The sequence below is a fragment of the Morone saxatilis genome, unplaced genomic scaffold (genome assembly GCF_004916995.1).
Source record: "Morone saxatilis isolate NCDOM2014 unplaced genomic scaffold, NCSU_SB_2.0 Contig8, whole genome shotgun sequence".
NCBI lineage: Eukaryota > Metazoa > Chordata > Actinopteri > Moronidae > Morone > Morone saxatilis.
Genome location: NW_023340257.1, coordinates 11,509,169 through 11,533,907, shown reverse-complemented (window position 1 = coordinate 11,533,907; position 24,739 = coordinate 11,509,169). Strand labels below are relative to the sequence as shown.

At 38.9% G+C, this 24,739-nt stretch overlaps 2 protein-coding genes across 3 annotated transcripts in view; both read left to right on the top strand.

Moving 5' to 3' along the window:
• LOC118341544 (cGMP-dependent 3',5'-cyclic phosphodiesterase) overlaps positions 1-1,489 on the top strand; it is a gene marked incomplete at its 5' end in the record, with an annotated part of 137,077 nt that extends 135,588 nt beyond the window's left edge. Inside the window, 1 exon segment of the mRNA XM_035679818.1 lies at positions 808-1,489. Coding sequence (XP_035535711.1) covers positions 808-1,042 — 235 coding nt within the window.
• Positions 1,490-6,414: 4,925 nt separating this feature from the next.
• On the top strand, positions 6,415-22,565 carry cul3b (cullin 3b). 2 transcript variants are annotated; one of them, XM_035679987.1, is made up of 16 exons: positions 6,415-6,692; positions 8,729-8,926; positions 11,563-11,676; positions 13,386-13,546; positions 14,263-14,377; positions 14,631-14,859; positions 15,317-15,462; positions 16,147-16,323; positions 16,576-16,746; positions 17,170-17,277; positions 18,413-18,537; positions 18,728-18,824; positions 19,191-19,325; positions 20,326-20,512; positions 20,852-20,997; positions 21,347-22,565. In XM_035679987.1, exons 1-16 carry the CDS (start codon positions 6,630-6,632, stop codon positions 21,476-21,478), a joined length of 2,304 nt encoding a protein of 767 aa, XP_035535880.1. In that variant the 5' UTR covers positions 6,415-6,629; the 3' UTR covers positions 21,479-22,565. The 2 variants fall into 2 exon arrangements, with proteins under 2 accessions (XP_035535880.1, XP_035535879.1); XM_035679986.1 differs by having other exon boundaries at positions 19,161-19,325.
• The last annotated feature ends 2,174 nt before the right edge of the window (positions 22,566-24,739 follow it).

Sequence of the window (24,739 nt, the reverse complement as noted above, 5' to 3'; positions counted from 1 at the left end):
TCACAGCAGACAGACACAAGACGAGTTGGTTAGCATGGTGGAGCATTTAGCAACCAGATAGTCCCTTCAGGAGTTGGTAGAGATCAAAACAGAGCCAAAAGAGTCATGTTTAAAATATAACTCAAAATGTCAATGTTGATTCTGCTGGATACTTAAATAAAAAACTATTTGCTTGTTCGCCGTATCAACTTTATAAGCTACCGTGTCAGTGTTGTATCTACAGCTTGTTGCACCAAGTGGCCAAAAAATCTATTATTGCAGTTTAACTAAATGAAATGTTTTGACAAGCACATGATATAACACAGCATACAATAAGACACCCAAGACATTAGAGTAAAATAAATGAAGTCAAAAGAATATATGTAATTAAATGATAATTTTCACTTTTTTTATTTTGGACTGTAAACATTTTAGGCAAATTCTTAGTCTGGGACAATGAAGCTCTTCCGGTGTACTGGTTCTCAAACTATGGTACCACTGGTGTACATGAGCTGCCTCTAGTCATAATATCTGAAATATATATACTATAATAGTGGTAGTAATAGTATATCATATTATAGTATTGTGTGTTTTTTTAATATTATCATTAGGTGTAGTACCTGATGATGGTCTGGTACTGAAACATTGCAAATAAATGTTAATTAAGACAGTATGTGGGAATTTATCTTTTGTACTTTTGGATACTCATCCCATTCCTACGCACCTGCCTCATGAAAAATAAGATCTGCAGACTTCTTTGGTGTATCATACAAAATATGCACAGTCACAATTCTATCCGCTACTCATGTGCCACCTCTGTCCTTTTAGGCTGCTGTCTGAACTGTTTCCTGGGGCCACTGAGCTGTACGAGCGAGTAGCGGCAAATCGGGAGCAGTGGACCAAAGTGTCCCACAAGTTCACCATCCGTGGGTTGCCTAGCAACAACAGCCTAGACTTCCTGGACCAGGAATATGAGCTGCTGCAGTCCCAGGGTGCTTTCGGGAGCGACGACCACTGCCTCAATGGTTGCCTTGAGGATGCAGAAGGAGGGCGGGGCCAGTGACACCAGCGGGCAGCTGATGGTTTATTGAAGTTTTCTGTGGTCCAATAAGAGGCTGAGGATACCTTTTTAGCGACCTAAGAGGGAGGGATGTCTCTGCTGTCGATCACTTAGATGCTTAGCAGGCCATGCAGAATGGACAGGACAAAGTTTCCAACTAATTGAATCAGACAAGTGATTTGAAACGAGTGGATTCACCTGAGCCGGTTCAGTGATTAGATGCTACATGTTGCTTGTGTCTCCAGTTCAGGAAAGCAGAGGGTGGTGACTTTATCTTTTTCAGCAGCTATACTGGAAAAATAAGTTTTTAACCACAAGTCACAAGTTCATTCATAGAGTACTGATCCTGATTACGATTGTAAAAACACACACACACCACCACACACACACACACACTGACACACTTATGTACATGCACATACTGTTCAGACACACACCAGAGAAAAAAAACAATTCATTCTTTTTGGAAAAAGACTACTTCAACATGTAACAGTGAGATAAAGTGCTATACTTTCTGTAAAATGTTTCATAATAGCTTATATTGATTTAAATGGCTCGGCTTTGTTCACACACAAGCAGCTGCCATTGTCCCTCACCTGATGCTTATGAATGCATGCTGTATGGACACCTCATGTATTATTCCTTTTATCCTCGTCGATTTCTCCATGGCTAAGAAATTAATGCAGTCCATTTTTATACCATCAGAACAGATTTTTGTATTCAGCTCTTCAAAGTATATTTAATTAATTCAATCCACGAACTTGTACAGGTTGAGGTTTAGTTCATTTACTTCCACAGCATTATAACCCTCATGTGTATTGATTCACTTTACCCCGTTTCTTGGGGTGTTAAAGGGACAATTTGACAATCACTGATCAATGACAGAGTCACAGATCCCTGGCCATAACCCCCTCCCCACTCCATGCAAAAAACATTTGAAACACACACCCTCTGCATTTTAACTGCATGTCACTGCATAAAGTGTGCATCTACATCTCAAACAAAAGCCTAAAACACACCCTCACTATTCTTCTCACCCTCTCCCTTGCACCTTTCTCACTTACTTTTTAGTTTTACTGATATCCTCATAAACCACTTTAGATAGAGAGCAACCGAAGCCCTTTAAAAGATCCATCTCATCTGTCTGTGTAAATGTGCCAGAGTAGAGCGTGTTATATGGAGTGTGTCATTGAGTGTGTCATATGGATCTGCCTTATTGCGCATCTTTGCTGCCTTTCTTAGAGCTTTTAATATATGAAAATTTAAATAAAGAGTCTGTTTAGTATGTATGTTGTATATTTGTTATAGACATAGTTTGAGTATCAGTGTGTTGACTGAATGATCACCATGCTCAGAAGTTGTATATTTGTGAAATACCTGTGTGGAGACCTCAGATCTCATGTCATTTCACTTCTTTCTATTTTAAGTTATGTATACAACTACCTGTGGATATTAGGCAGACACAACAGCATTTATTTTTCAGTTCTTAATGCGCTCAGAAAATTGTTTTGAAGAAGGAACTAGAGATGTAGCCATCATAGAAAAGACTCTTACCTAAAATCATCAACAGTTGACTATTGCTGCATCCCAAAGGAAATGTTTGAAAATTAGAGTTAAGTTCTCAGATTGTGCCTCATGTACAAAAAACATTTTAAAAATTGGTGGCTATGTGGTTTTGTGTTACAATATGCCATATTTAGTTTTACCTTACAATGTTTAAAATAGGAAATGCTGCAGAGTTAGGCTAAGATGACCACCAGAATAGTTGCAGAAAAAGAAACTTCTGAAATGGACACCACTGTACTGTATGTAGGCTGAGTGAGTGGGTGAGTAGATGAGAGACTGAGAGAGAGAGAGAGTGAGAGAGAAAGGGGTGGAGGTAGCTGGTTTCAGATCAAATGTTTGGTATTAGGAGTCCTTACAAAGCTGGTGCTGATAGTGATGATGCAGACATAAACCTCAAGTGATCTGCAAGCAGTTCTTTAATTATGTCGTCTTTTATACAGCCCTGATAATGCTGGTGAAGGTAGATGAAAGCAAAAATATGGCAATTATAGGATTTAAATATATTGTTTTTCTTTGAAGGGTCTCAGGAGGGTGCATTAGGGAGGAAGGTTAATTGGTTAGCAAAGTGGTTTGATGTATGTGTTATACCTACATCGGGATATGCATTAGCGCGACTGGATGAAATCCTTTGATTTGCCTCGGTCTGGCTTCATGAATATTTTTTATGATAAATTTCTTAAAGGGCGTACCAGTGTGTTTGTAGAAGAGCCACTCTATCTCTTTCTCTCTATCTCTCTCTATCTCTTTCTCAAGCTCTTTCTCTCACACGTGGGTTTTCCCATTTCTATTATTTTTAAACCACTGTTTCATACGTACCTGCCTTTTTCATGTGCAATATGAAGTGTCTGCCTCTGTGACGTTACATAGATTCCTATGTAAATACCTATGCCTCTTGTTAAGTTATTACTTTAGTTCTGAGTTCCCAAAGGCATTGAAGTGTTTGATCATGACGTTTCCATTGAAAAAAATGCAAATGCCTGTGACAATTTTAATCCTAAAATGCTTTTGAGAGTCCAGAGCTAGGACACTTTTCTAAACTGCGTGTGTATCTGTCCCTTTATGTTTGTTTTAGAGAGTCAGGGCTAAATGTGCCAAGCAGACATTCTGAACTTCCTGGCCAAGCTGCAAAGTGAAAAACAGGCATACCTACAGTTATTTTTTATTTTTTTTGTTCTTTAATGTTGCAGTGAAGTCGAGGGCTGTGTTCATATAAAACTTTTCTGATATACATCACGACCAGGGCTCATCCAGGAAGTATGAACCGAATCTATTTCCCATCATCACAGAACAGCAGGACTCTAACCTGTGATGTAATGTCATTGTAATGATCATCTGTGACATAATTGTTAAAAGTGGCAAAAGTATAATTGCTGTAAATATCAAAGTTTTAAAAGAAAATGTTTCTTGATTGTCTGTCATTATTACAATGGGAAGTATTTCAATTCTGTAATGTATTTAAAGTGGTTGCATCCTGTTCTCTTCTTTTTTCTTTTTTTTTTGTCATGCCATCTTTGAACAACCCCAATCGTAGACTTTTAGACAGAGGGGATGAAAGAAAACTATACGTGTGTTTAGGATATGCATATGATATTCTACCACAAATAGGAACCCAAACTAATCTGAAATGTATACATGATGCTTGTACTGAGGACTAAATCCAGTCATCTGTTAATTATTTGTTTTGTTGAGTTCTGAGTGCTGGTGGTCTTCTTCAGATGTAATGAACAAGGACAATTTTTGACAAGACAAATGGATGAAATTTTGATTTTTTTTTTTCTTTCTTTCTTGGAATAAATCTGGTGAAAGGCTTCTTGGTTACTGTCTGTAATACGTACAACCACACACCACTCAATGAACTGCATACTCACCATACAATACTACTTCACCATGAAAGTGTTGTGGAAAATATCAGGTGACATTAGACGACAGATTTAGTCATCACAGTGGCATCTCTGTTGATCCAGTTGGCCTCTCCCACATACTGATACTGTATAAGCATGGCCAGATTAACACACTGGGGGCCCTGAGGGCAAAAATCTACTTTAGTTCACTACTGACTCCTCATACCATGCAATCAACAATCTCTCTACATCCTGCATGTAGCTGAAATAAAGTTATCATAACTTGTTTGTACAATACCAGACACTTATTAAGAAGAGGCTCCAGTGAGGACACGCCCAAATTATACTTTGCCAAGAGCTCCTGAAAACAACCAAGTGATGTAAAATTAAAACAAACAGGAATTTATTTGGGAATATGTGTATTTTAAGAATTTCACAAGGGTCCCTTAATATGATGCCTATTACCAGACACATGACGTGAAACAAGATAAACTATGCTAGAAACAAAGCGAAAAGGACGTCTTTTTCAATTTAAATCATTACATTTGGCGTCTCTAATCCAGTTTGTAAGAGAACCAATAAATTCTATGTGGAAGTAACATTTGATTTATGAGTTTCAGAAGAGGGACATAAAAGTATAAACAAGACTTTTCATGCAGAGTTATGCAATACACTGCACCAATAAAAACAAAGCTAGGGCTAGCTCTAAGCTAGCTAACACTTACATCCCAAACATACAGTACTGTACCAACACAAACAGATTCAGGGAGCGAGGCGTCCATCCAGTTGGTCACATCAGCCCAAACAAACCAAATCACACCAAATTAAGATGAAACAAAAGAAAACATTTTACTTTTCAATATGTACATGTATATAATAGAGTATGTATAGTATATAGTAGAGTTTTGTTTACTTCTGATACTATAAGTACACTTTGTCTGTTATTATTTCAGGTTTGAATGCAGGACTTTTACTTGTAATGGTGTACCTTTCAGTAAGAAAACATTCAAAATTATTAATAAATAAGCATTTGCAACTTGATCTACTGACAGTGTCAAAAGTAAAAGTAGCCTGCTCATCATCCAGAATGGCCCCTGAAAATATTAGGCTTACTAGATAATTGTCATTGATTCATTAAGATGTGAGCAGTACTTTAATGTTTAATGTATATCCATCAATACATCAGATTTTAGGAACTGGTCTGCTTTTCAGATTAAGATTTAATGTACATTAAATCTTAATCTGAAAAGCAGGCTTGGGGAGTAACAGATTACATCTAACCGAGTTATGTATTCAGGATCCGAAAAAAGATATCTGAATCCATTACAGATGTAATCACATTACAGTTACAATTAGTAAAAATGGGAATTATTATTTGGTCACATTGTCCTGTTGTCTTATAGAAAACACTTACATCAATACTTCTTATTGATCATTCCTTTCTCTTGTTTTTATTTGCACATTTGGTGTTGATGTAATCCAAATGTAACGGGAAGAAATCGAGTTACGTTACTTTAACATAGTTGGATTAGGTTAGTTAATTAGTAATTGTACCAGATTACATTTTTAAAGTAACCCTCCCAACCCTGCTGACAAGTATAAAATGGTTAAGCTGTTAAATGTAGAGGAGTAAAAACAATATTTTCCTCTGCTATGTACTACAAGTACAGCCACTCCAGTTAGTTACTTTCCACCACTGGTTATTTTTTATTGCATTGTGGGATTACTACTTCTACTTTTAAAGTAATACAATAATTTGAGTAGTCTACTTCTTCCAGAAAATACTACCAACAGCAGGTACGTGTCGAATTACAGTTCAGGAAAGACACGTATTGATTAAAAGCTCTAATATCTGTAATATGTATGTGATAAATCTTAAATTATCCTCAGGTACAGGTGACAACAAGTAAAGTTGAGAAAACCGCTCCGAAAATTATTAATTTCTCGCGCGACTTGGACTGCGTGAGCTCTGCGCAGTGAGAAGTGCAGGTGGTCCGCCATTGCTGTATGAACAACTCTCGGGGTTTTGGCGTTTGGCTGTCAACAATAAACTCGCGGTGTCGGGACGTGGAGCTGCGAGGTCGAGAGAAAGCTCGTCGGCTGCTCCATAAACCAGTCGTCGCCCCCCGTCCCTCCCCGGAGAATACTTTCATGTGAATACAGAGCCAAAGGACGAGGCAACCATGTCCAATCTCAGCAAAGGCGGCACCAAGAAGGACACCAAGATGAGGATACGGGCCTTTCCTGTGAGTGCTCCCCGCTGTAGGTGCTCTGTCCGCCGGGCACACGGGGACTCGACCGCCGTGGTCTGGGCTGCTGGCTACCTGCTAACAGGCTAACCAGCTGAGCAGCAGATAAGACTTTTGACTATCCGTAAACAAAGTGCACCCGTCAGACGTCCACTCTCGGTCGGCTGGTTTGGTGTCTGCTCTGTTATATTCCCAGCTCAGTGGGGAGTTTTAATGAATCACTTTTATTGTCCTTAGACGTGTAACTGTCTCACAACTCTCCAAACGATAGCTAGATAGCAGACTGCATCTGTCGACCTAGCCGATGCTAACGTTAGCCCTGGCTCTTGACACTTGTTGTTTTGGCTGCCTTTGGTTTTTCTTTACGAAATGCACAGCGTCCGTGTGTCTGAGCTCTGCATGTATGCGTCCTGAACTGTGAGTTAGATGTCCAGCTGTGTGCAGGAACAAGCAGCAGCGTTACAGCAGCTGTGGATGGAGGCTAACAAAAAACAAACCAGCTGACCTAATACTAGTTCTGGGTTTGCATCAGTGGTTATATTTATTGGTAGACCTGGTTTCTGTCGTTGTTTCAGTGTTAAAAGTCTGATTTAGGATCCCCCTCCTCGTCCACCTGGCACTCCCTTTGTCTGCAAGTCATTGAAAGACCTCATTATGAACTGACCTCATTCTGCTTTAAATGAAATGTCAGCCTGTCTGTGCTGGCTGACTGAGACTGTACAGCGTCCACACACTTGTTTTGTTACTCCTCTGTCAGCAATTGAGTAATTTCAAGTCGTGTGGTAGTGACAGTGGCCACCTAGCTACCGTGTGTTACTACAGAGAGGACCTTTTACTTATGTGTGCCTGTTGAATGTGGCCCAGTCCTGAAAAGAGACGTGCTGTTAGAGCAGCATCTTGACATGCATGTGTTTGGGCTTGTCTGCTGAGAAGGAGCACACGCTGTTCCTCCTCACCAGCGGTGGCACATATTAAGCTAATAAGAGTCCACAAGAATGCCGAGGAGAGCTGCTTAAATATAAAGCTTTTGAGAATCATGATATAATTATGCACCACAGCTTAGTACCATGCAGAACTGTGTTTTTCTCCTGTTGCCTTTTAAAAAGTTGAAAACTTAGAGAGGTAGGTTTTCTTAGTACAGTTTCTTTTTGCAAGATTTGAATCTGACCGTTATCCTTTAAGGGGAAGACTACCTAACTACTATCCCAATAATTTAGTGGGTTAATTGGCTTTTAAGTAACCGGAGAGAGACAGAGAGAGTTAACAGGACAGAATGAACTCAACTTACCTCAGAATCAGTGTACCAGATGTATCAAAGTAGTTTCTAAAGAAACTGAAAGTGTCTCTTGGCTCACAAACACACTCTTGAATTGAACTCAGTCTTGTGTATTAGCTTCATTTTTCAATTCTCAATCAGTATAGATGTGCATTGCTTCAGAAAGGCGTAGTGATTTGTGACACTGACGGTCAGACTTTTTCTCTGTGTGAGTTACAAATCTCCTGTTCATGGATTCAGAATGAGCTGGTAATGAGCTGGTCCTTGTAGCTGTTAACATAGCTGTCACGTCAGGACCTTTTTAATGTTAGGCACTGTATTTCCCCTGATTTATTCTTTGTTTCAGGATTAGTAAAATTCCTGCCCCATTTGTTATAATCAGCAGACCCTTACGCCGACCATGGCTCAAATACCAGCCCTAATCATCTATACATTAAAGCAAATGTTTGAGGGAGATTTTTACACGCAGTGTGCGCAGCAGGGGAGGAAGTACCCCCTTATAATTTCAGATCAGAGCTCTCATATATAATGCAATGCCCTGTTACTGGCTAAATAATGAAACATTGTAAACTGATGATTATAAAGTATAGACTTTTACCAAGCTTGTGGTTATGAATGGGGACCAATCAGGTGGATTATCTTGCACCCCGTCCCCTGGCCCAATGCAGAAAGAATCCTTGGACAAAACCACACAGAGGTGGGAGTGTGCTGTGTTGGTACAACAAAGCATCAACTTATTACTGGCTTCCTTTTTCAGATGACAATGGATGAGAAATACGTCAACAATATTTGGGACCTTCTGAAGAATGCCATCCAGGAGATTCAGAGGAAGAACAACAGTGGCCTGAGCTTCGAGGAACTATACAGGAACGCCTACACAATGGTGCTCCACAAACATGGAGAGAAGCTGTACACGGGCCTGCGGGAGGTCGTCACCGAACACCTTATCAACAAAGTAAGGCTAACACAGATTGCAGCCATTTGCAGGACATTAGGCAATGAGTTTATTTTGGCAGGACCTGTTAGGATTACATAGATTTTGACATTCATAACAAGGTAATTACTCCTGTAGTAAATAATAAGTAATTCCTTTACAATTTTGTAATTGCTTGCTGTGTCTTCACCTAAAATAAGGTTGATTTGCATGAAAATATACCTGTATCTTCAGCAAGCAAATGTGCTTCTTTTCTCCTATGAAGGGGAATTATGACACACAGAACGGTGCACCTCTTAAGCTTCGTTGATTGGACACTTAAAGTGATGACACATTGCTCGCAGAATGAATTAAAACATACTTTATGCCCTTTTTTCTGTTGGGTTTAAATTATATTCGACTCGTAACAGATTATTATCTCTACATGTCTTTAATATATGTTAGTGTGTGAAGATCTAAGAGTAGGTCTCAGTTAAGAAATGCTGAAATTATAGTTGATGTATGCTAACAGTTTGAGGGCTGTTTCAGAGCTGAATTTAAGATGGACAGCCTGTTTTCAGTAGCATACTTGGTGCTAAACAGAATCTGTCATAGGTCTCATAATAAGATTCATATTAGTGCTTGGCCTGTGTGTCGTTCTTGCAAAACAAAGGTAATACCAGAAAACATGAGCGGTTTCCATTCATGAGCACCCTTATGGGGGTGCGTGAGTATAAAATGATGTTAGAAAGCTGGGGAGTACAATTTCAGAGGTTGTTACTCAAGTGTGGAGTAATGGGAGATTTGTAAAACTCTTTAAGGAGTCTTCAGTCCTCCCTTTGACAGATTCCTCATTTCTGTGACTGGCTATAAAGAGCTCAGGTTTGTGGATTGGGTCCTTGAGTTGTAATTTTGTTCTGTGCAAGGTTGGTCATCTGTCAGCTACTTTCCAAAAAACAGTTTTTGCCTTGTGTAATTCAGGAGTGCAACAGTATGTTTTTCAATGATGCCTTGACAGAGAACTGTTTTCTCAAATTGGATGTTTATTGGATTCATTTAAACTGGAGAAATCCATTGTAAGTGAAATGGTAGACATGCCAGATGTTAGTGAATTGGATTATTCTCAGCAGTCTGTGTAAAAACATTGCAATCCAACGCTCATCCTGTAACTAGATTTTCAAATTCCTGCTGAAAAGTTAGTGGAGCCATCAGTGAGGCTTTTTCTTAAGCTGTTGTTTTGTTACATATAATTAGTAACAAATTAAGTTTGCCCATGATATCTGTAGTAAGTGCTTCTGTTGAGTTTACAGTGTGCAGATACCCAATGAGCAATATTTCAGCAGCCTGCTGTTGAATACCGGCCAGGTGGTTTTACAGCTTAATTAAAGGCATTCTCAACTTGGCAGGTTTAGTAAATTAGCAGTCAGGGAATGTCAACAGTTCAAAGAAGAGGGATCTGACACCTGAGCGTGTTTTTATCTAATAGTGATCCAGATATCACTTTCATGTAAAGACACTAATGATTTGCACGCAGCCCAAATATCTACAAACTTTTCTCAGACACCTCAACCAGACAAAAGTATTACAAACAAATCAAAGATAGATCTGTTAAATCTTAAATATGTACTGTAAACTTATTCCTATGAGACAGTCACTGTTTTAGGCCTATTAATTGCTGCCATTAAGAATTATTGACAGGCTTTGGAAATTTAAAATGTCTTTTAACAATGACACATTTGGCTCAATTTGCTGCTGTGTGCTGAGTAGGCAGCCAGGACAGCCGGCAAATTTTAAATAAAAAATCCCTTTTATGTCATCTAGACAAGGGCCGAAGAAGAGCTTAAAATTCTGCCTGCATTCATGCATGTCAGTTCATCCACAGCTTAACTTTTCTGTAAAAATATTTTTCTACAAAACTTCTGGTCTTTGTGACTAATCTAACTTCTTCTATTCCCACTGTGATTTCAAAAACACAAAGAAGAATGTATACACAGTGTTCTCCACAATATCTCATTTCTAGAAACCCAATGAATGATATCATACTCCTGTTTTTACTACAGTTATTTGCAGCAGTGCATCACATCCCTCTGATTATTATTTTAGAATATTCATTAAACTGTGTGTATATTACTCTAATACTATTGTTTAATATGATGCACTAGCACCATTAGAAATTGACAAAAGAAATTAACATAACAGCAATATTAACCTGAGTTACTTTTATAAGTAAGCAATGAGTGTGTGCAATAAGTCTTTAATTCGAAGGCCTGTTGAGATTTATGGTTTGCTTCTGTCTTGCACCTTAACATTAGATGTGTGTGTTTGTATAAGAAGATGTTAGTGAGTCTGTGAGGGTTGATCTTGTGTACTAGTAGGAGCAGAAGTGATAATTCATCATCTTTGTGTAGAAGGGAAAAAAAGGGGAGGTCGGTGTGCCCTTAAGAATCTTACTCTACAGAGACGTTGAGTTTACAGTGCTGAGTCACACTGCAGTGTGACTATTATCAAGCTGTTTTTTTGCCTGACTAGTAGAGAAAAGGTATTAAAGAAACAGCAAAGTATGATCTTGGTGCAGGAGCATTTTGTTCTCTTAAACAAGTAGTTTTCATGTTTTTTGTCAGACACTGTGTTGTCCGAGTATGCCCACCTCACGCATGTGTGTTTGTCCTCCCCCAAAGGTACGAGAAGATGTCCTTAACTCCCTAAACAATAACTTCCTCCAAACACTAAATCAGGCCTGGAATGACCATCAAACAGCAATGGTGATGATCAGAGACATCCTGATGTATATGGTGAGTAGTCATTGTTTCCCAGGATTCTCATGTTCTGGCTCTACACGCTGTCGCTGCCGGTCTGACACCTAGCCTCACTCTTGCTCCTTTCCTGAGTAGCGGTTCTTGTTCTTCGGAGGCAGACCATTAAATTACTCAAATTAAACATGACAACCAGTGACTGTGACTTGATCAACCTGTGTTCAGACAAAGACAGGCTTACCTCACTTTCAGAGCCTGCTAACAGGTCTATGCAGGACTAGTCTCGCATAGACAGACCTATCTCCACACTGCATTTTTAGCGCAGTGCCAGAAGAGTGAGGAGAGAATGCCAACTGCAATAGTCGGCCAATAGCAGGCTTACACCAACAGCTTACTTCTTGTGAGTTAGATTAATATAGGACTAAACTTTGTGTGGAGAGATTTTCACTTCTGACGCCCATGTTAATGGACTGCAGTGAGTTATATATGTCGTCACTAGAGCCCGACCGAGATGGATGCTGATTTTAGAGGAGAAAAATTCACACATTACTTACATGGCAATATAGTTTTTTAGCTGGATCAAAAATAGACCTTTTCTATGTGGATTGTTCACCTAATGACTATGCTTTACTCAGCCGCTTTCTTAAACAAAAAACTTTATTAAAGAATATTTAAGTTAAACATTCTTTAATATGTTAAAAAAAAATTAACTCAAATAACATGTTCAATTATGGCAAATTTAACATATACGTTGTCAACTATTTCTACTTGCCATTGCTGAGAGCTGCTGCTTTCACAGTATTGTAAATCGTAGCACTCTGCTGGATTAACAGTAACACAAATACATTGGTGTCACCAATACATTTTTACAGTTTTCATACAGGAGTATTTTGGATAACATATATGCCGATACCGATACTGATATGTCTGTACAGCATCGACCGATAACAGCGGAAAATGTGATATTTGCATATAGATGAACAGAGACGAACATATATATTTGAAAATTAACCTGAAACTGTTGTTCTTGTTGAATCATCACTGTTGGTGCAACGAGCATAGTTGATCTGTGATCCGTACAGACCACCCCACACAGTTCTGCACGTATGTGAAGGTGATAAGAGAGACTGATTTAAAAACCGCTGCTTTCGCCTCCATTGAGTGAAATCCCGTAGGCTGCCACTTCTGGTATTTCTACTGGTGTAACTGGGAAACTGGGCGTGCTTATCATCAACTTCAGAAATATGTGCAGCCTTTCCCTCAACACACAGCTACTCACGGAGCAGCTCAGCCTGTCTGTGACACTGCAGCTTTCAGTGTTACTCGTGATGCGTCAGATAGTTCTGTGGCAAGGACCTTGAGTGAGACTACGAATCATTGTATTATTATACTGTATAGTGTATAATTATTATTATTGTAATTACACACAATTATATTATTATTTATGTGTGTGGATTCAAAACCATAATACGATCTGAACTGTGAATTCTGTGATCATCACTGAAGAATAAAGAACATTAGGTGTGCTTTAGAAATGTCTGAAAAGTGACCTTGGCAATATTTCAGTTGTTAAGTCAATATATAAGTGAGATATATGAAAGCTGAAGACTTGGTCAGGAAGTAATACTGAAGTCAAACTAACCACTTTGCCATCAAATCATAAAGTACATAAAAGAGCATTGGGTAGAAATGGATATATCCAATGTTGTCCATTAAATCTGTCTTGATAATGTGTGTTTGTTCCACAGGACCGAGTGTACGTACAGCAGAACAATGTAGAAAATGTCTACAACCTGGGGCTCATCATCTTTAGGGATCAGGTGGTTCGTTATGGCTGCATCAGAGACCACCTCCGACAGACCCTGCTGGACATGATCGCACGCGAGAGGAAGGGGGAGGTGGTGGACAGGTAGCCAAAAACTCTCAAACACGATTGATTGCATGACGACCTAATTAATTACCAGTTGATTAAGGTTACCTTATTGTCTCCCATAAGAGAAAAGGTCCAGTGTGTAACATTCAGGAGGATCTATTAGCAGAAATGGAATATAATATTCATAACTAAGTTTTCATTAGCGTATAATTACCTGAAAATAGAATAAAAAGAACTGTTGTGTTTTTGTTACCTTAGAATGAGCCATATCTACAGATGCCACTGGTTGACTTCTATGGTGTCCACCATGTTTCTACAGCAGCCCAGAAGGGAAAAATCAAACACTGGCACTAGATAGGGCTTTCTGACTGTACTCCAGGAGTTGTCCATATGTTGACAAGTTCATTTTGGGAAGAAAATGTAATTCCCATTCTTCATATTTAGTCAAATTAAGGAAAATGTTAAATCACTAGTCACCAGCTGTGGATAGGCTGCATGCTTTTGGCATAAACAATGCTGTACATCTACAATTAATCCTGCTGGGATGCTCATTGAAACAGTCTCTGACATTTATAATTGTGGATTTGAGTCTCATACTGTGGTGTGTTGTTTTTTTGTCTTTTTTTAATAAACATATAGTCAAAAGTTAGTTGGCAGTCTTAATAAGTGAGAAATAACCATTTTAAACAGCAGTTTTTTGTATTTTCTTTTGCGTTGCATTTAACATTTGGTCTGCTTCTCCTCTCCACCAGGGGGGCCATTAGAAATGCCTGCCAAATGTTAATGATCCTCGGGCTTGAAGGGAGATCTGTCTATGAAGAAGACTTTGAGGCACCGTTTTTAGAAATGTCTGCAGAATTTTTCCAGGTTTGTGAGAGAACATCTTTCCCCTGACTGTTCATTGTTTATGGTTTGTTTTGATCCTTATTAGTTGTTACCATGGCTACAACTTCTCTTTCTGTTATCCATATAAATAAAATACAGAGTAAATACAGATGATTCTCAGAACTTCTTTGGGCAGAAGACTAGAATCGTGAAAAGTTGCCCAAAAAATAAAAAAATAAAAAGGAAAAACATTTCAGTCATTTACATTTTATATGCATTTGTGGTTTTCACACAGATGGAGAGCCAAAAGTTCCTTGCAGAAAACAGTGCCAGTGTGTACATAAAGAAAGTAGAAGCCAGGATCAATGAGGAGATTGAGCGGGTAATGCACTGCCTGGATAAATCTACAGAGGAGCCTATTGTCAAGGTGGTGGAACGTGAGCTCATCTCCAAACACATGAAGACGATAGTAGAAATGGAGAACTCTGGCCTGGTCCACATGCTCAAAAACGGAAAGACAGACGGTAAGAGTGCTGCAGTCTTGTGCTGCTTGTGCTTCATGGCTTTAGCATTGGAAGTTGGTTATTTAGTCCCATTGTTACCACTGAAAATGAAACCCACACCAGCTACAGTTAGTAGTCAAGTGTCACTTCCAAAAGATATATATATCTCTATATATCTCTATATATATGTTCTACTGGCTCAGTTGTGCAGTCACAGTGTTCCTCTTGCTCATGTCACAACCGATAAGATATGAAGAATGTAATTTTGAAATAAAACTGGGACAGCAGTGCTGTAGCTTCAGTGATGATGGGCACCTAAGAAAATATTTTCACCATGGTATGCTCAGGGGTATTTTAGTTCACTCTATGCATAAACCTCTTTTTTTCAGCAGATCTCAGCTGCTCAGTCATTTTTTCAGTTTGTAGAAATAGATTTCTAATATGTGTGTGTGTGTGTATTCATGCATATCCATCACAGATTTGGCGTGCATGTACAAGCTGTTCAGCCGGGTCCCCAATGGGCTGAAGACCATGTGTGAGTGTATGAGCTCATACCTGCGGGAGCAAGGCAAAGCCCTCGTGTCAGAGGAGGGAGAGGGAAAGAACCCCGTAGACTACATCCAGGTAAGACGATGGTGTATCAGGAGACTTTGTGCTCAGTCTTGTGAATCTGTAGGAACATCTTGTAAAAGTTTCAACTAATTTGCTGCTGCAAGAGTAGGAGGCAGATCTGATGGTACACATGGCATGCTCTGTTGAAACTATAACCTAACCACATATATTTTAGGTGAATAAGAGAGAAAAAGACATCAGTCCTAACATCTAACCTTGTTTGAGATCATGGAGTAATTTCTACAGTCTTGGCACACAATAGCGTGCCAAGACTTGACCAAAATGTACTTCCCTAACCTCCCAGCAGAGGATAACTGCACTGGCTCCTACGTTTGTTGCCACAAACCATAATAGTCTCTGCCCTCAACCTCACTGTGTTGTGGCACTGTACTGAATAACGTGTGATGTCATTCAGACAACCAAAGGAACGAAGGAAGGAACTTTTTTTGAAAGTCTTGTTATGTTCATCTTTCAGTACTTTTGAAGCTCCTGTGTAAAATTCTTTGATTTGCAGCACCACTCCTAAGGATCTTACCGTACTCCTATAGACAGCAGCGTGAATCTTTTCTAATCAGACAGGCTTTCCTTTGCCATAGCTACTGTTGGATTTGTAATTGCTGTGTTAAGCTATTGCTAATGCAAACTGCTGCTGTATTATCCACGTTCATCCCTTTCTCCTTGCCTCCTTTCCTGCAGGGTCTGCTGGACCTGAAGTCACGTTTCGACCGTTTCCTCCTGGAGTCCTTCAATAATGACCGGCTCTTCAAGCAAACTATCGCAGGCGATTTTGAGTACTTCCTTAACCTCAACTCTCGCTCGCCTGAGTACCTCTCTCTCTTCATTGATGACAAACTGAAGAAAGGAGTAAAAGGGGTGAGCCCATTAATTGATCCATATTCTTGGATTTAGGATTCGATACTCCATTGAACCATAAAACCATTTTTATTTAATGCCAAATAAGGAGTGTGATTATTTCTTGTATTATTTACAAAGTAGGGAATAATAATATATTTGGTATGTGTAACCTGTCGTAGTAGTTCACTGGGAAATGGGGAGTCCAGGGGGTTTATCAGATTACTGACTCAACCATCTTATGTAACCTAAATCATTTTGTTTTTTGTGCAGTTGACAGAGCAGGAGGTGGAGTCTATACTGGACAAGGCCATGGTGCTGTTCCGCTTCATGCAGGAAAAGGACGTGTTTGAGAGGTACTACAAGCAGCATCTGGCCCGCAGGTTGCTCACCAACAAGAGCGTCTCTGATGACTCTGAGAAGAACATGATCTCGAAGCTCAAGGTGAGCAGGAGTGTGATATAACCAAGTTGTGTTCCTTTGAGTAAGATGAGATTTCATTCAAGGTGTTTGTTGAATGAAAAACGCTCAGCCTCTAGATGACAAAGTTGTGTAGCTCAAATTATTTTATGGTGTTTTTTTTCCTGAGTCCATTCCAATCCAATTTAAAAAATCATCATACTAAAAGGTGTAGCAGAGTTTGTAGAGACGCCTTGCATAATCTCTTTAATCTAAAACCCCCTATGGTAAGGATTCAAGCTTTATTCAATTACACAGGAAGTTAAGGATGGAGGAAGTTTACAGTTGGCGGGCTGTAGCCACTTGTCACTGTGACAAAGATTTGTTGACCACCGTATAAATGTTGATTTACCTTGAACAGTTTTTGATTAACTAAACGTGATCCTTCTTCTTGTCTTCATTGCTCAGACTGAGTGCGGCTGTCAGTTCACCTCTAAACTGGAGGGCATGTTTCGGGATATGAGCATCTCCAACACCACCATGGATGAATTTAGACAACATCTACAGACAACTGGGGTGAGGAGACGATACACAGCACAACTCATTCTGTCAAAAATAATGAGCCCACTTCCTATCTGTAATCAGTACACGGCTGCTTGACTGACTGAGCATTGCGGCGTCGCTCTGTTACATGAAAACAATTATGCACCTAATTATCCAAGCTGTGGGAATACATGCTGCTGATTTCTGGCTTGTGCTGTCACATGGCTTCTATCACTGTCACTGTATCTGATCGTCCTTCTAGTTTGATGAAGCAAATGTGAGTCATGTTTAGCAGATAATAAATTAGTGAACTCTGGAATACCATAAAACTAATTGTTTATTTAAACCAGTATGGATATTACTTGTATAATAGCATATAAATTATGAATAATTCATTTGATACTTTGCTACTTATGCTTTCTGTCAAATGAACTGAATGATTGCATTGTGAAGAATCTAACTGATCTAATGTTGGCTAAACTGTCCCTTTTTAAAAAGTATTTAAACCTACTTTTCTAATTAATATTTAAATTATAATTTGAAAATTAAGAGATATTTAAAACATAAATGAGAACATTGCATGCGATAGTCCACCTTCACCACCTTCTCCCCTTTCTCTGTCACACTCTCAAACACACACATGCTGATGAGAGCGGTGCTGTGGCACTGTCCTCGAAGTGCATCTAAATGGGTTAAATCCTTTTTCTACACAGTGCAGCCAAACACCAGGCTGAAAAAAGCAGTAGGCTATAGATCTTCACAAGTAGGCTACTACTATTTTGTTAAAATGTACTGTTTAAATGTAAGGGATGCATTGTTGTGAGTGAGTTGAGTGAGTGAGTGAGTGAGTGAGTGAGTGAGTGAGTGAGTGAGTGAGTGAGTGAGTGAGTCAGTCAGTGAGTCAGTCAGTCAGTCAGTCAGTCAGTCATAAAGCTGTGTTAGTAAAAGATAGGGTTCTAGTCAAGCCAGTTGGATTTATTCAGTTATAACAAATTTATCAGGCAGTTTTCTCTTGCTTTTTTGGTCTAATTAATTTCTGTCTTTTTTTTTAATCTGTTTCTAACCTCACTGCACCCATACAAATCAGTGTACAATAGCAGTGAGCTACAGGGTGTAATGACATCAGTGTAGACTGAAACCTGACTGTGCGACTTCTTTCTAACTCAAGGTGTCACTTGGAGGAGTTGATCTCACTGTGAGAGTCCTGACCACGGGATACTGGCCAACACAATCAGCAACACCCAAGTGCAACATCCCCCCTTCACCGCGACATGCATTTGAAGTCTTTAGAAGGTTAGTCACTTGTACACTTCAAACATAGAATAAGAGCTGTATTAATTATGTGTGTGAATGGTTTTATAACTTGTTTAATAGTAGAAATAGAATTATCATACAGTATGTGCTATTTTGTCAAGGTCTGTTACCATTACATTGACTATTCAAACATGTTGACCTAGAGCTACTCTTCTCTTTCTGCTTGTAGGTTTTATCTTGGTAAGCACAGCGGCAGACAACTCACCCTGCAGCACCATATGGGCTCTGCAGATCTAAACGCCACCTTTTATGGTCCCATCAAAAAGGTATGTGCCACTGTAAAATGGAATATCAGCACATTTCTAAGATACTGTGAGCTATAACTATACCATAGAACAGTTTTAGAAGTATTGTTTGATAGGACAGTTTATGTGTTGCATTGATTACAAACATAAACAATTTAATCTATAGTGTGAATGAACAATGGAAAATAACAAGGTGACCAAGTTTTCCATTGGTCTATTGTTCAGTAGTGCAGTTCTCCACAGTATTAGTTTGGTTTCCAACGTGTAGAGGTGTTTTCAAAGTGTTAAGAATAGTTAATGACTTGAAGTTCCATAAACATGATTTCTTGTGAAAGGCATTTTGAATCATGTTTTTAGATTCTGATCTTTGGTCCCAACACTCAACAGGAGGATGGGTCAGAAGTCGGAGTAGGAGGAGCCCAGGTAACCGGCTCCAACACCAGGAAGCACATCTTGCAAGTCTCCACCTTCCAGATGACCATCCTTATGCTTTTCAACAACAGAGAAAAGTCCACCTTTGAGGTACACAACTTAATGCCCCACTGCCCTTACACCAGGGCTTTCCCTAAGGATATTGAGTAGTAGCCAGCTAGGGGAGTCCGAAGGCCCTAAAAGACTACATTTAGTGTCATATTGGCTACTATCGCATCATATATACTGATCTCAATTATAGCAGTGTAATTATTCTGATTAACTTGATCAACTGACTGACTTAAAGAAGCCTGTCAGTCTGTTGATTTTCTTCCTTTTCTTCTCTATTGATGTACTCCACACCTCTGGGCAGTAAGCAGGTATAGAATACTGAATACTGGAGGCAGCAAAACAAACTGTTGATGTTTTAACAAAGAAGTCAGGTAATAGCTACTTGCCCTTTTCTATCATTCTGTGAGCAGCTGTGATCTGATTTTATTCTGCACACAGTCTGTGAACAGTGAAAGTCAAATGAGTTGAGAAGTTGAAAGTGCAACTGCAGCATGTCACCCTGCTTCTTGTTCCATCACTCACAGCAATATTTCAAACTGATCCGCTGTCAGAAGGTTTTGAAAACGACTGTTATTTTGCTTTGTAGATACTTTTTTAGTGAGTGATAGTGGTCAAGCTCACCAACAAACACATTGCATTTCCTGTGACTAGCTTACTTCAAAATAAAAGTCAAGTCATGTTTTGCCAGTTAAATGCTTTTACTGTGAAGCTGCAGCAATAGGAAATGTTCGCTTTACATTAGCAATAACTTAATACTGAAAACAGTAGCCAGCTGGACATGAATAAGAAGTCGGCTGTTTGGCCGGCAGTCAGCACTTGTGGAAAGCTCTGCTTACACAGTGTAACAGTATGTTACAGTTCCTTTAGTGTCATAAAAACAATTTGCCATGCCCAGAAACGCAAACATCCTGGTGATTTATAGTGGACAATATCAGCTGGATAAGACATTTGTCATACAAGTTTCATATACCTGTTCTTCTTTGTCATGTCTTGATTATTGTTTAATTATGTCCTGAAACCTGATTTCTCCACCCTGTAGGAGATCCAGCAGGAGACAGACATCCCAGAGAGGGAGTTGGTGCGGGCGCTGCAGTCTCTGGCCTGTGGGAAGCCCACACAGAGAGTTCTCACCAAGGAGCCCAAGTCCAAGGAGATTGAAAACGGCCATGTGTTTACAGTCAATGACCAGTTTACCTCCAAACTGCACCGAGTCAAGATCCAGACAGGTACTCAAAATCGTCATGTTTATAGGATGTTTTCTGATCATTTACACAACATATTGTTTTTCATTTCTGATGCATTATTATTGTGTTAGTCTGGTGCTTTCTGAAGACATAAAAGATTGTTTTAATAAAAACATTGCAGCCTTAAATACCAGGAAAAGTCATTAAACTATTATAATCTCAGGGTCACTAAACAGTTAAATGTGTTTAAGCTCCATGTACTGCAATAACTGTAAACAACTGAAAATGGTACCATTGACCTCATCACAGTGAAATTATTTAAAGCACTCACACTCACTACTTGTCTTTTGCATGTATTGTGGTTTGTTGTGCACCACCTAGTGGCCGCTAAACAGGGGGAGTCGGACCCAGAGAGGAAGGAGACACGACAGAAAGTGGACGACGACAGGAAGCATGAGATCGAAGCTGCCATCGTTCGCATCATGAAGTCCAGAAAGAAGATGCAGCACAATGTCCTAGTAGCAGAGGTCAGTCAGCTGACACGGTTCCATTTTGGTCCCGCATTAGCATAGTGGACATAATGAACCCCCTAGTGATGAACTTGAGGATTTACAAGACCCTCCTGGTCCTCAGCCAGGAAATATGGGCAAGGGATGGATCTGAGTTGAAATTGAGTCTTGAAGTCTTACTATAGATAACTCTCCCACTTTAACTCAATAAATATAGTTTATACATGTTCTTTCTTTTGACCACAACCTGACACAGTATTGGACCATCTGGTGTTATAAAGGAACAGAAAATGAAAGCAAAGATATAAAACAAGATGAAATAAAATGACGAGTACTGATTGTGTTACTCTGTTTGGTGTCTCCTCAGGTCACGCAGCAGTTGCGAGCACGATTCCTCCCTAGTCCTGTAGTCATCAAGAAGCGCATTGAAGGACTCATTGAGAGGGAATATTTGGCACGAACACCAGAGGACCGCAAAGTGTACACTTACGTAGCATAAAACAAGTGAATTCAATGAAAGCTAACATCGAGTTGGGAGAAACGGAGAGCCTTGTTTTTTGTGGACTGCATTGCGTTTGAACGAACGAACTTGGAAGTGCTTTCATCGTTGATTCTGGGAAACACTGGGAAGCTTAACTTTTCTTCCATAAAATGTGTAAAAAAAAAAAAAAAAATCATGCAAAAGATGGGGAAGTTTTCTAGCAATATTAGATTTCTTCTGCTGAGAGAAATGAAAAGAGGGGATCTAGTTTTGTACAAAATCATGTTTCTTGTGGCCTTCGGAGAGAATTGGGCGGGCCTGTTTGCCAATTGACTACGTGCTGTCGAGAACGAGCGTAAACATGTTAAAGCAAACATGCGGCTACATGGAGACCAAGAAAACATTTGAATTCACTCCCCTGTTTTAAATGTTGATGTCAATGTGTTATGTTTGTTTTTCTGTGGCACATTGATGGCTGTACAGGTTGACAGGCACTCTTGGCCTTTTCCTCACAGAGGATTTTAAACGTGCAGAAGAGGACAAAGTGTTAACTGGTACAGACCTGGTTTGCGACAGCCGTAAGATACATTTTGAGTACTTGAGAAAACAGGAGAGTGCTTAATTTATGTTGCAAATATGTCTGTTTTTGAGGTTGTTTTAATGTCTGATAACTGCACCTCACATAGCTGAAATATTTAATACCATTTTCAATGTTTTGGCCAGGTCTGTACTAGTGGTTAGAGCGATCAAGAGCTGTAGCTTCACAGCATGCTTTTATCTAATGGATCAATTGGGGGTATAAGACGCACATAAAAGCTCCATAAATGGTGTTTGGTCTCTCATGACACATTTTTCACTTCAGGCCTGCTGTATGATCGGCCAAAAAGATTTATCTCCTCTCTTTGAATGGAAGGTTCATTGATGTGCGGGTTTCAAAGAGGATATATATTTTTTTTTTTTTCATTCTCGACTGCATTTTGAATGGGTTGAACCAGTCTAGCACCATGTTCTAATGTGTACAAATTGTAAAATAATTATTGTACTCACTGCGAAGGTGGATTGTACAGGGCCTTGTTTTCATCATATTAAATGTAGAATAAAAAAATGAAGGGATGGGTTTTTCTTTTTTTTTTAATGTCTTTCATGAGAAGGCCTCGGCAAACGTCAGAAATACTTGCCTCTCTAACCATAATTAAAGCTTAATGGAAATGGTAAGCCACAGTCGAAATCCCAGTGGTCACAAGAGTAACTTTAACTCTGATGTACATTGTTCACTACAGTTGAGATTTAACTTTTATTCATCTAAAAATAATACATAATGCTCAGATTTGTTAAAATGGTTTCAGGGAGGTGTAGATTCAACTGTAACTCAGTTTATTGTTGTTGAATCATACAGTGTCAAACAGATTTTATTTACCTTCTGAGTTAAAATGAGTGGGATTTTTTTTTAGAAACGACAAACTAAAGCCTTTACTAAACTAAACACATTTCTATAACAGTTCCAACAAAACCTAAAACTCTTATGAAAATTAAAATAAAAAAAACTAAAACTACTAATAAGAAATTGTGGGTGGGAATGTTGGCTGTTGAAAAGGCTGATGCTAAAATTGCTTCACTGACTTGCAGTATATGAAAAATTAATATTTCAAGTTTTTTGGAAAAGCTGACGCTAAACTGCAGAGCCTTAATTTGTATGAAGAAGCAGCTGAAAGAGTATTGTAGTTGAATAACTCTCACAAGGTTTGAATGTAGTTTCCAACAGAGTATGAATGAGTAGATATGAGTTGACAAAGTATAGAAAGGAGTTTGAATATTCGCTGTCTGTTGGCTGGGAGCTAAACTGAATTGTTGGCTTTCATTTTTATGAAGAAAGAAAAGTGTCTAATTATAACGAATGAGACTGAAAAGTCGAATACATTGAATGTATGCAACATAAATCAGGTTTGAATTGAGTTCAAGGTTGAAAAATACTGAAACTAGTAGAAAAAGTCTAAAATGTGTGTGTGTGTGTGAAACTGCACAAATCAGCTCATCTCAATCAGTTTTGTGTTCTCACCTGCAATGATAAGGTCGTCATGGTATCTGAGGTAGTTTAGTGACATTAAACTTGGCAGAATAATTAATACATTAAAGGAACAATACTTCAGCAATCACACCCAATAATTGACTTTGACTCAAAGAAATGAGTGACTTACATTCCACTATCAAATCAAAAAGTTAATAGCTTATAGACTTCTTTTGATAAATGGATGAAAGGGACAAAAAGTTGAATAAATTGAAAATACATTAAAGATGTGGAACATTTTAAGTTTTTGAATGGAGTTTCTATCTGAACGTATGAGTGAGCAGATAACAGAAATGCTGAATGCTTTCAGCATCACCAAATAATCATATAAATAAAAAGAAAATTGGATCCAACACGTTTTTCAAAGTCAGCTCATTATTATGTTATTTTGTATTGCTTCTTTTAGGTCAATTTCTATCTGAAAGACTTAATATTCTGTCAGTTTATGCAGACCAAAGTCTCTGCCCAGCTGGTCTTGATTGACAGACAGTTCTTGATGAAAACGGATCATATGAAATATAATATGAATAAATTACTGTGGGGGCGGTGTTGTGAATTAAAAACAGACTTTCAGAAAAATCTAAAATAAAAACAGCTGGAATAAAATAAAATCATCGTAATAATCCGTGTTTTAAAGATTCATAGGATTATTTTAAGTCATGGTTAAATTGCATATCTGTATTTATTCATGTTCCAGTTTCTATTCTAGTTTTTGCTGTGTGTACACACACAGACTGCAGTGTCCTTCACAGGTTAGAGAGTGTCAGGAGCTTTTCACTTCACATTACTTAGAGCCAATAGTCTCGCTCCAAGCTCTGTTCACGAGTTTAATGCTCTTAAAAACCAGGTCTTAACAAACAATGTATTTAATTTCCAGGGTTTAGAGGCTCCCTCCATACGCGCCGTGCACTTTTAAAAAGCTGTCCATCCCGTCTGGACTGTCTCCTTTGTCTCCTCATATCGTTAGACGCATGCCATCTGCTCCATGTTATTATAGGCGGCTTTAGATTTAAAGCAGCACAACTTCTGCTGCTCCCTTTCGCCCCTTCCAGTCTCACTAACTCCCCAGCATGAAACTTCTTTCAACCTGAACAGGGATGAGAGGGGGACACCTCCAGTTTTAGTGTTTTTTCTTTATTATTATCCGGAGCTTATAACTATATATATAGATATATATATATATCTATATATAGTTATTCTTTTAACATAGCGGT

Coding starts and splice junctions, on each gene's coding strand:
- cul3b (XM_035679986.1), top strand. CDS start 6,630: ATGTCCAATCTCAGCAAAGGCGGCACCAAGAAGGACACCAAGATGAGG. Junction 16,324..16,575: donor TGAAGAAAGGAGTAAAAGGG/GTGAGCCCATTA, acceptor TTTTTTGTGCAG/TTGACAGAGCAGGAGGTGGA. Junction 20,998..21,346: donor ACAATGTCCTAGTAGCAGAG/GTCAGTCAGCTG, acceptor GTGTCTCCTCAG/GTCACGCAGCAGTTGCGAGC.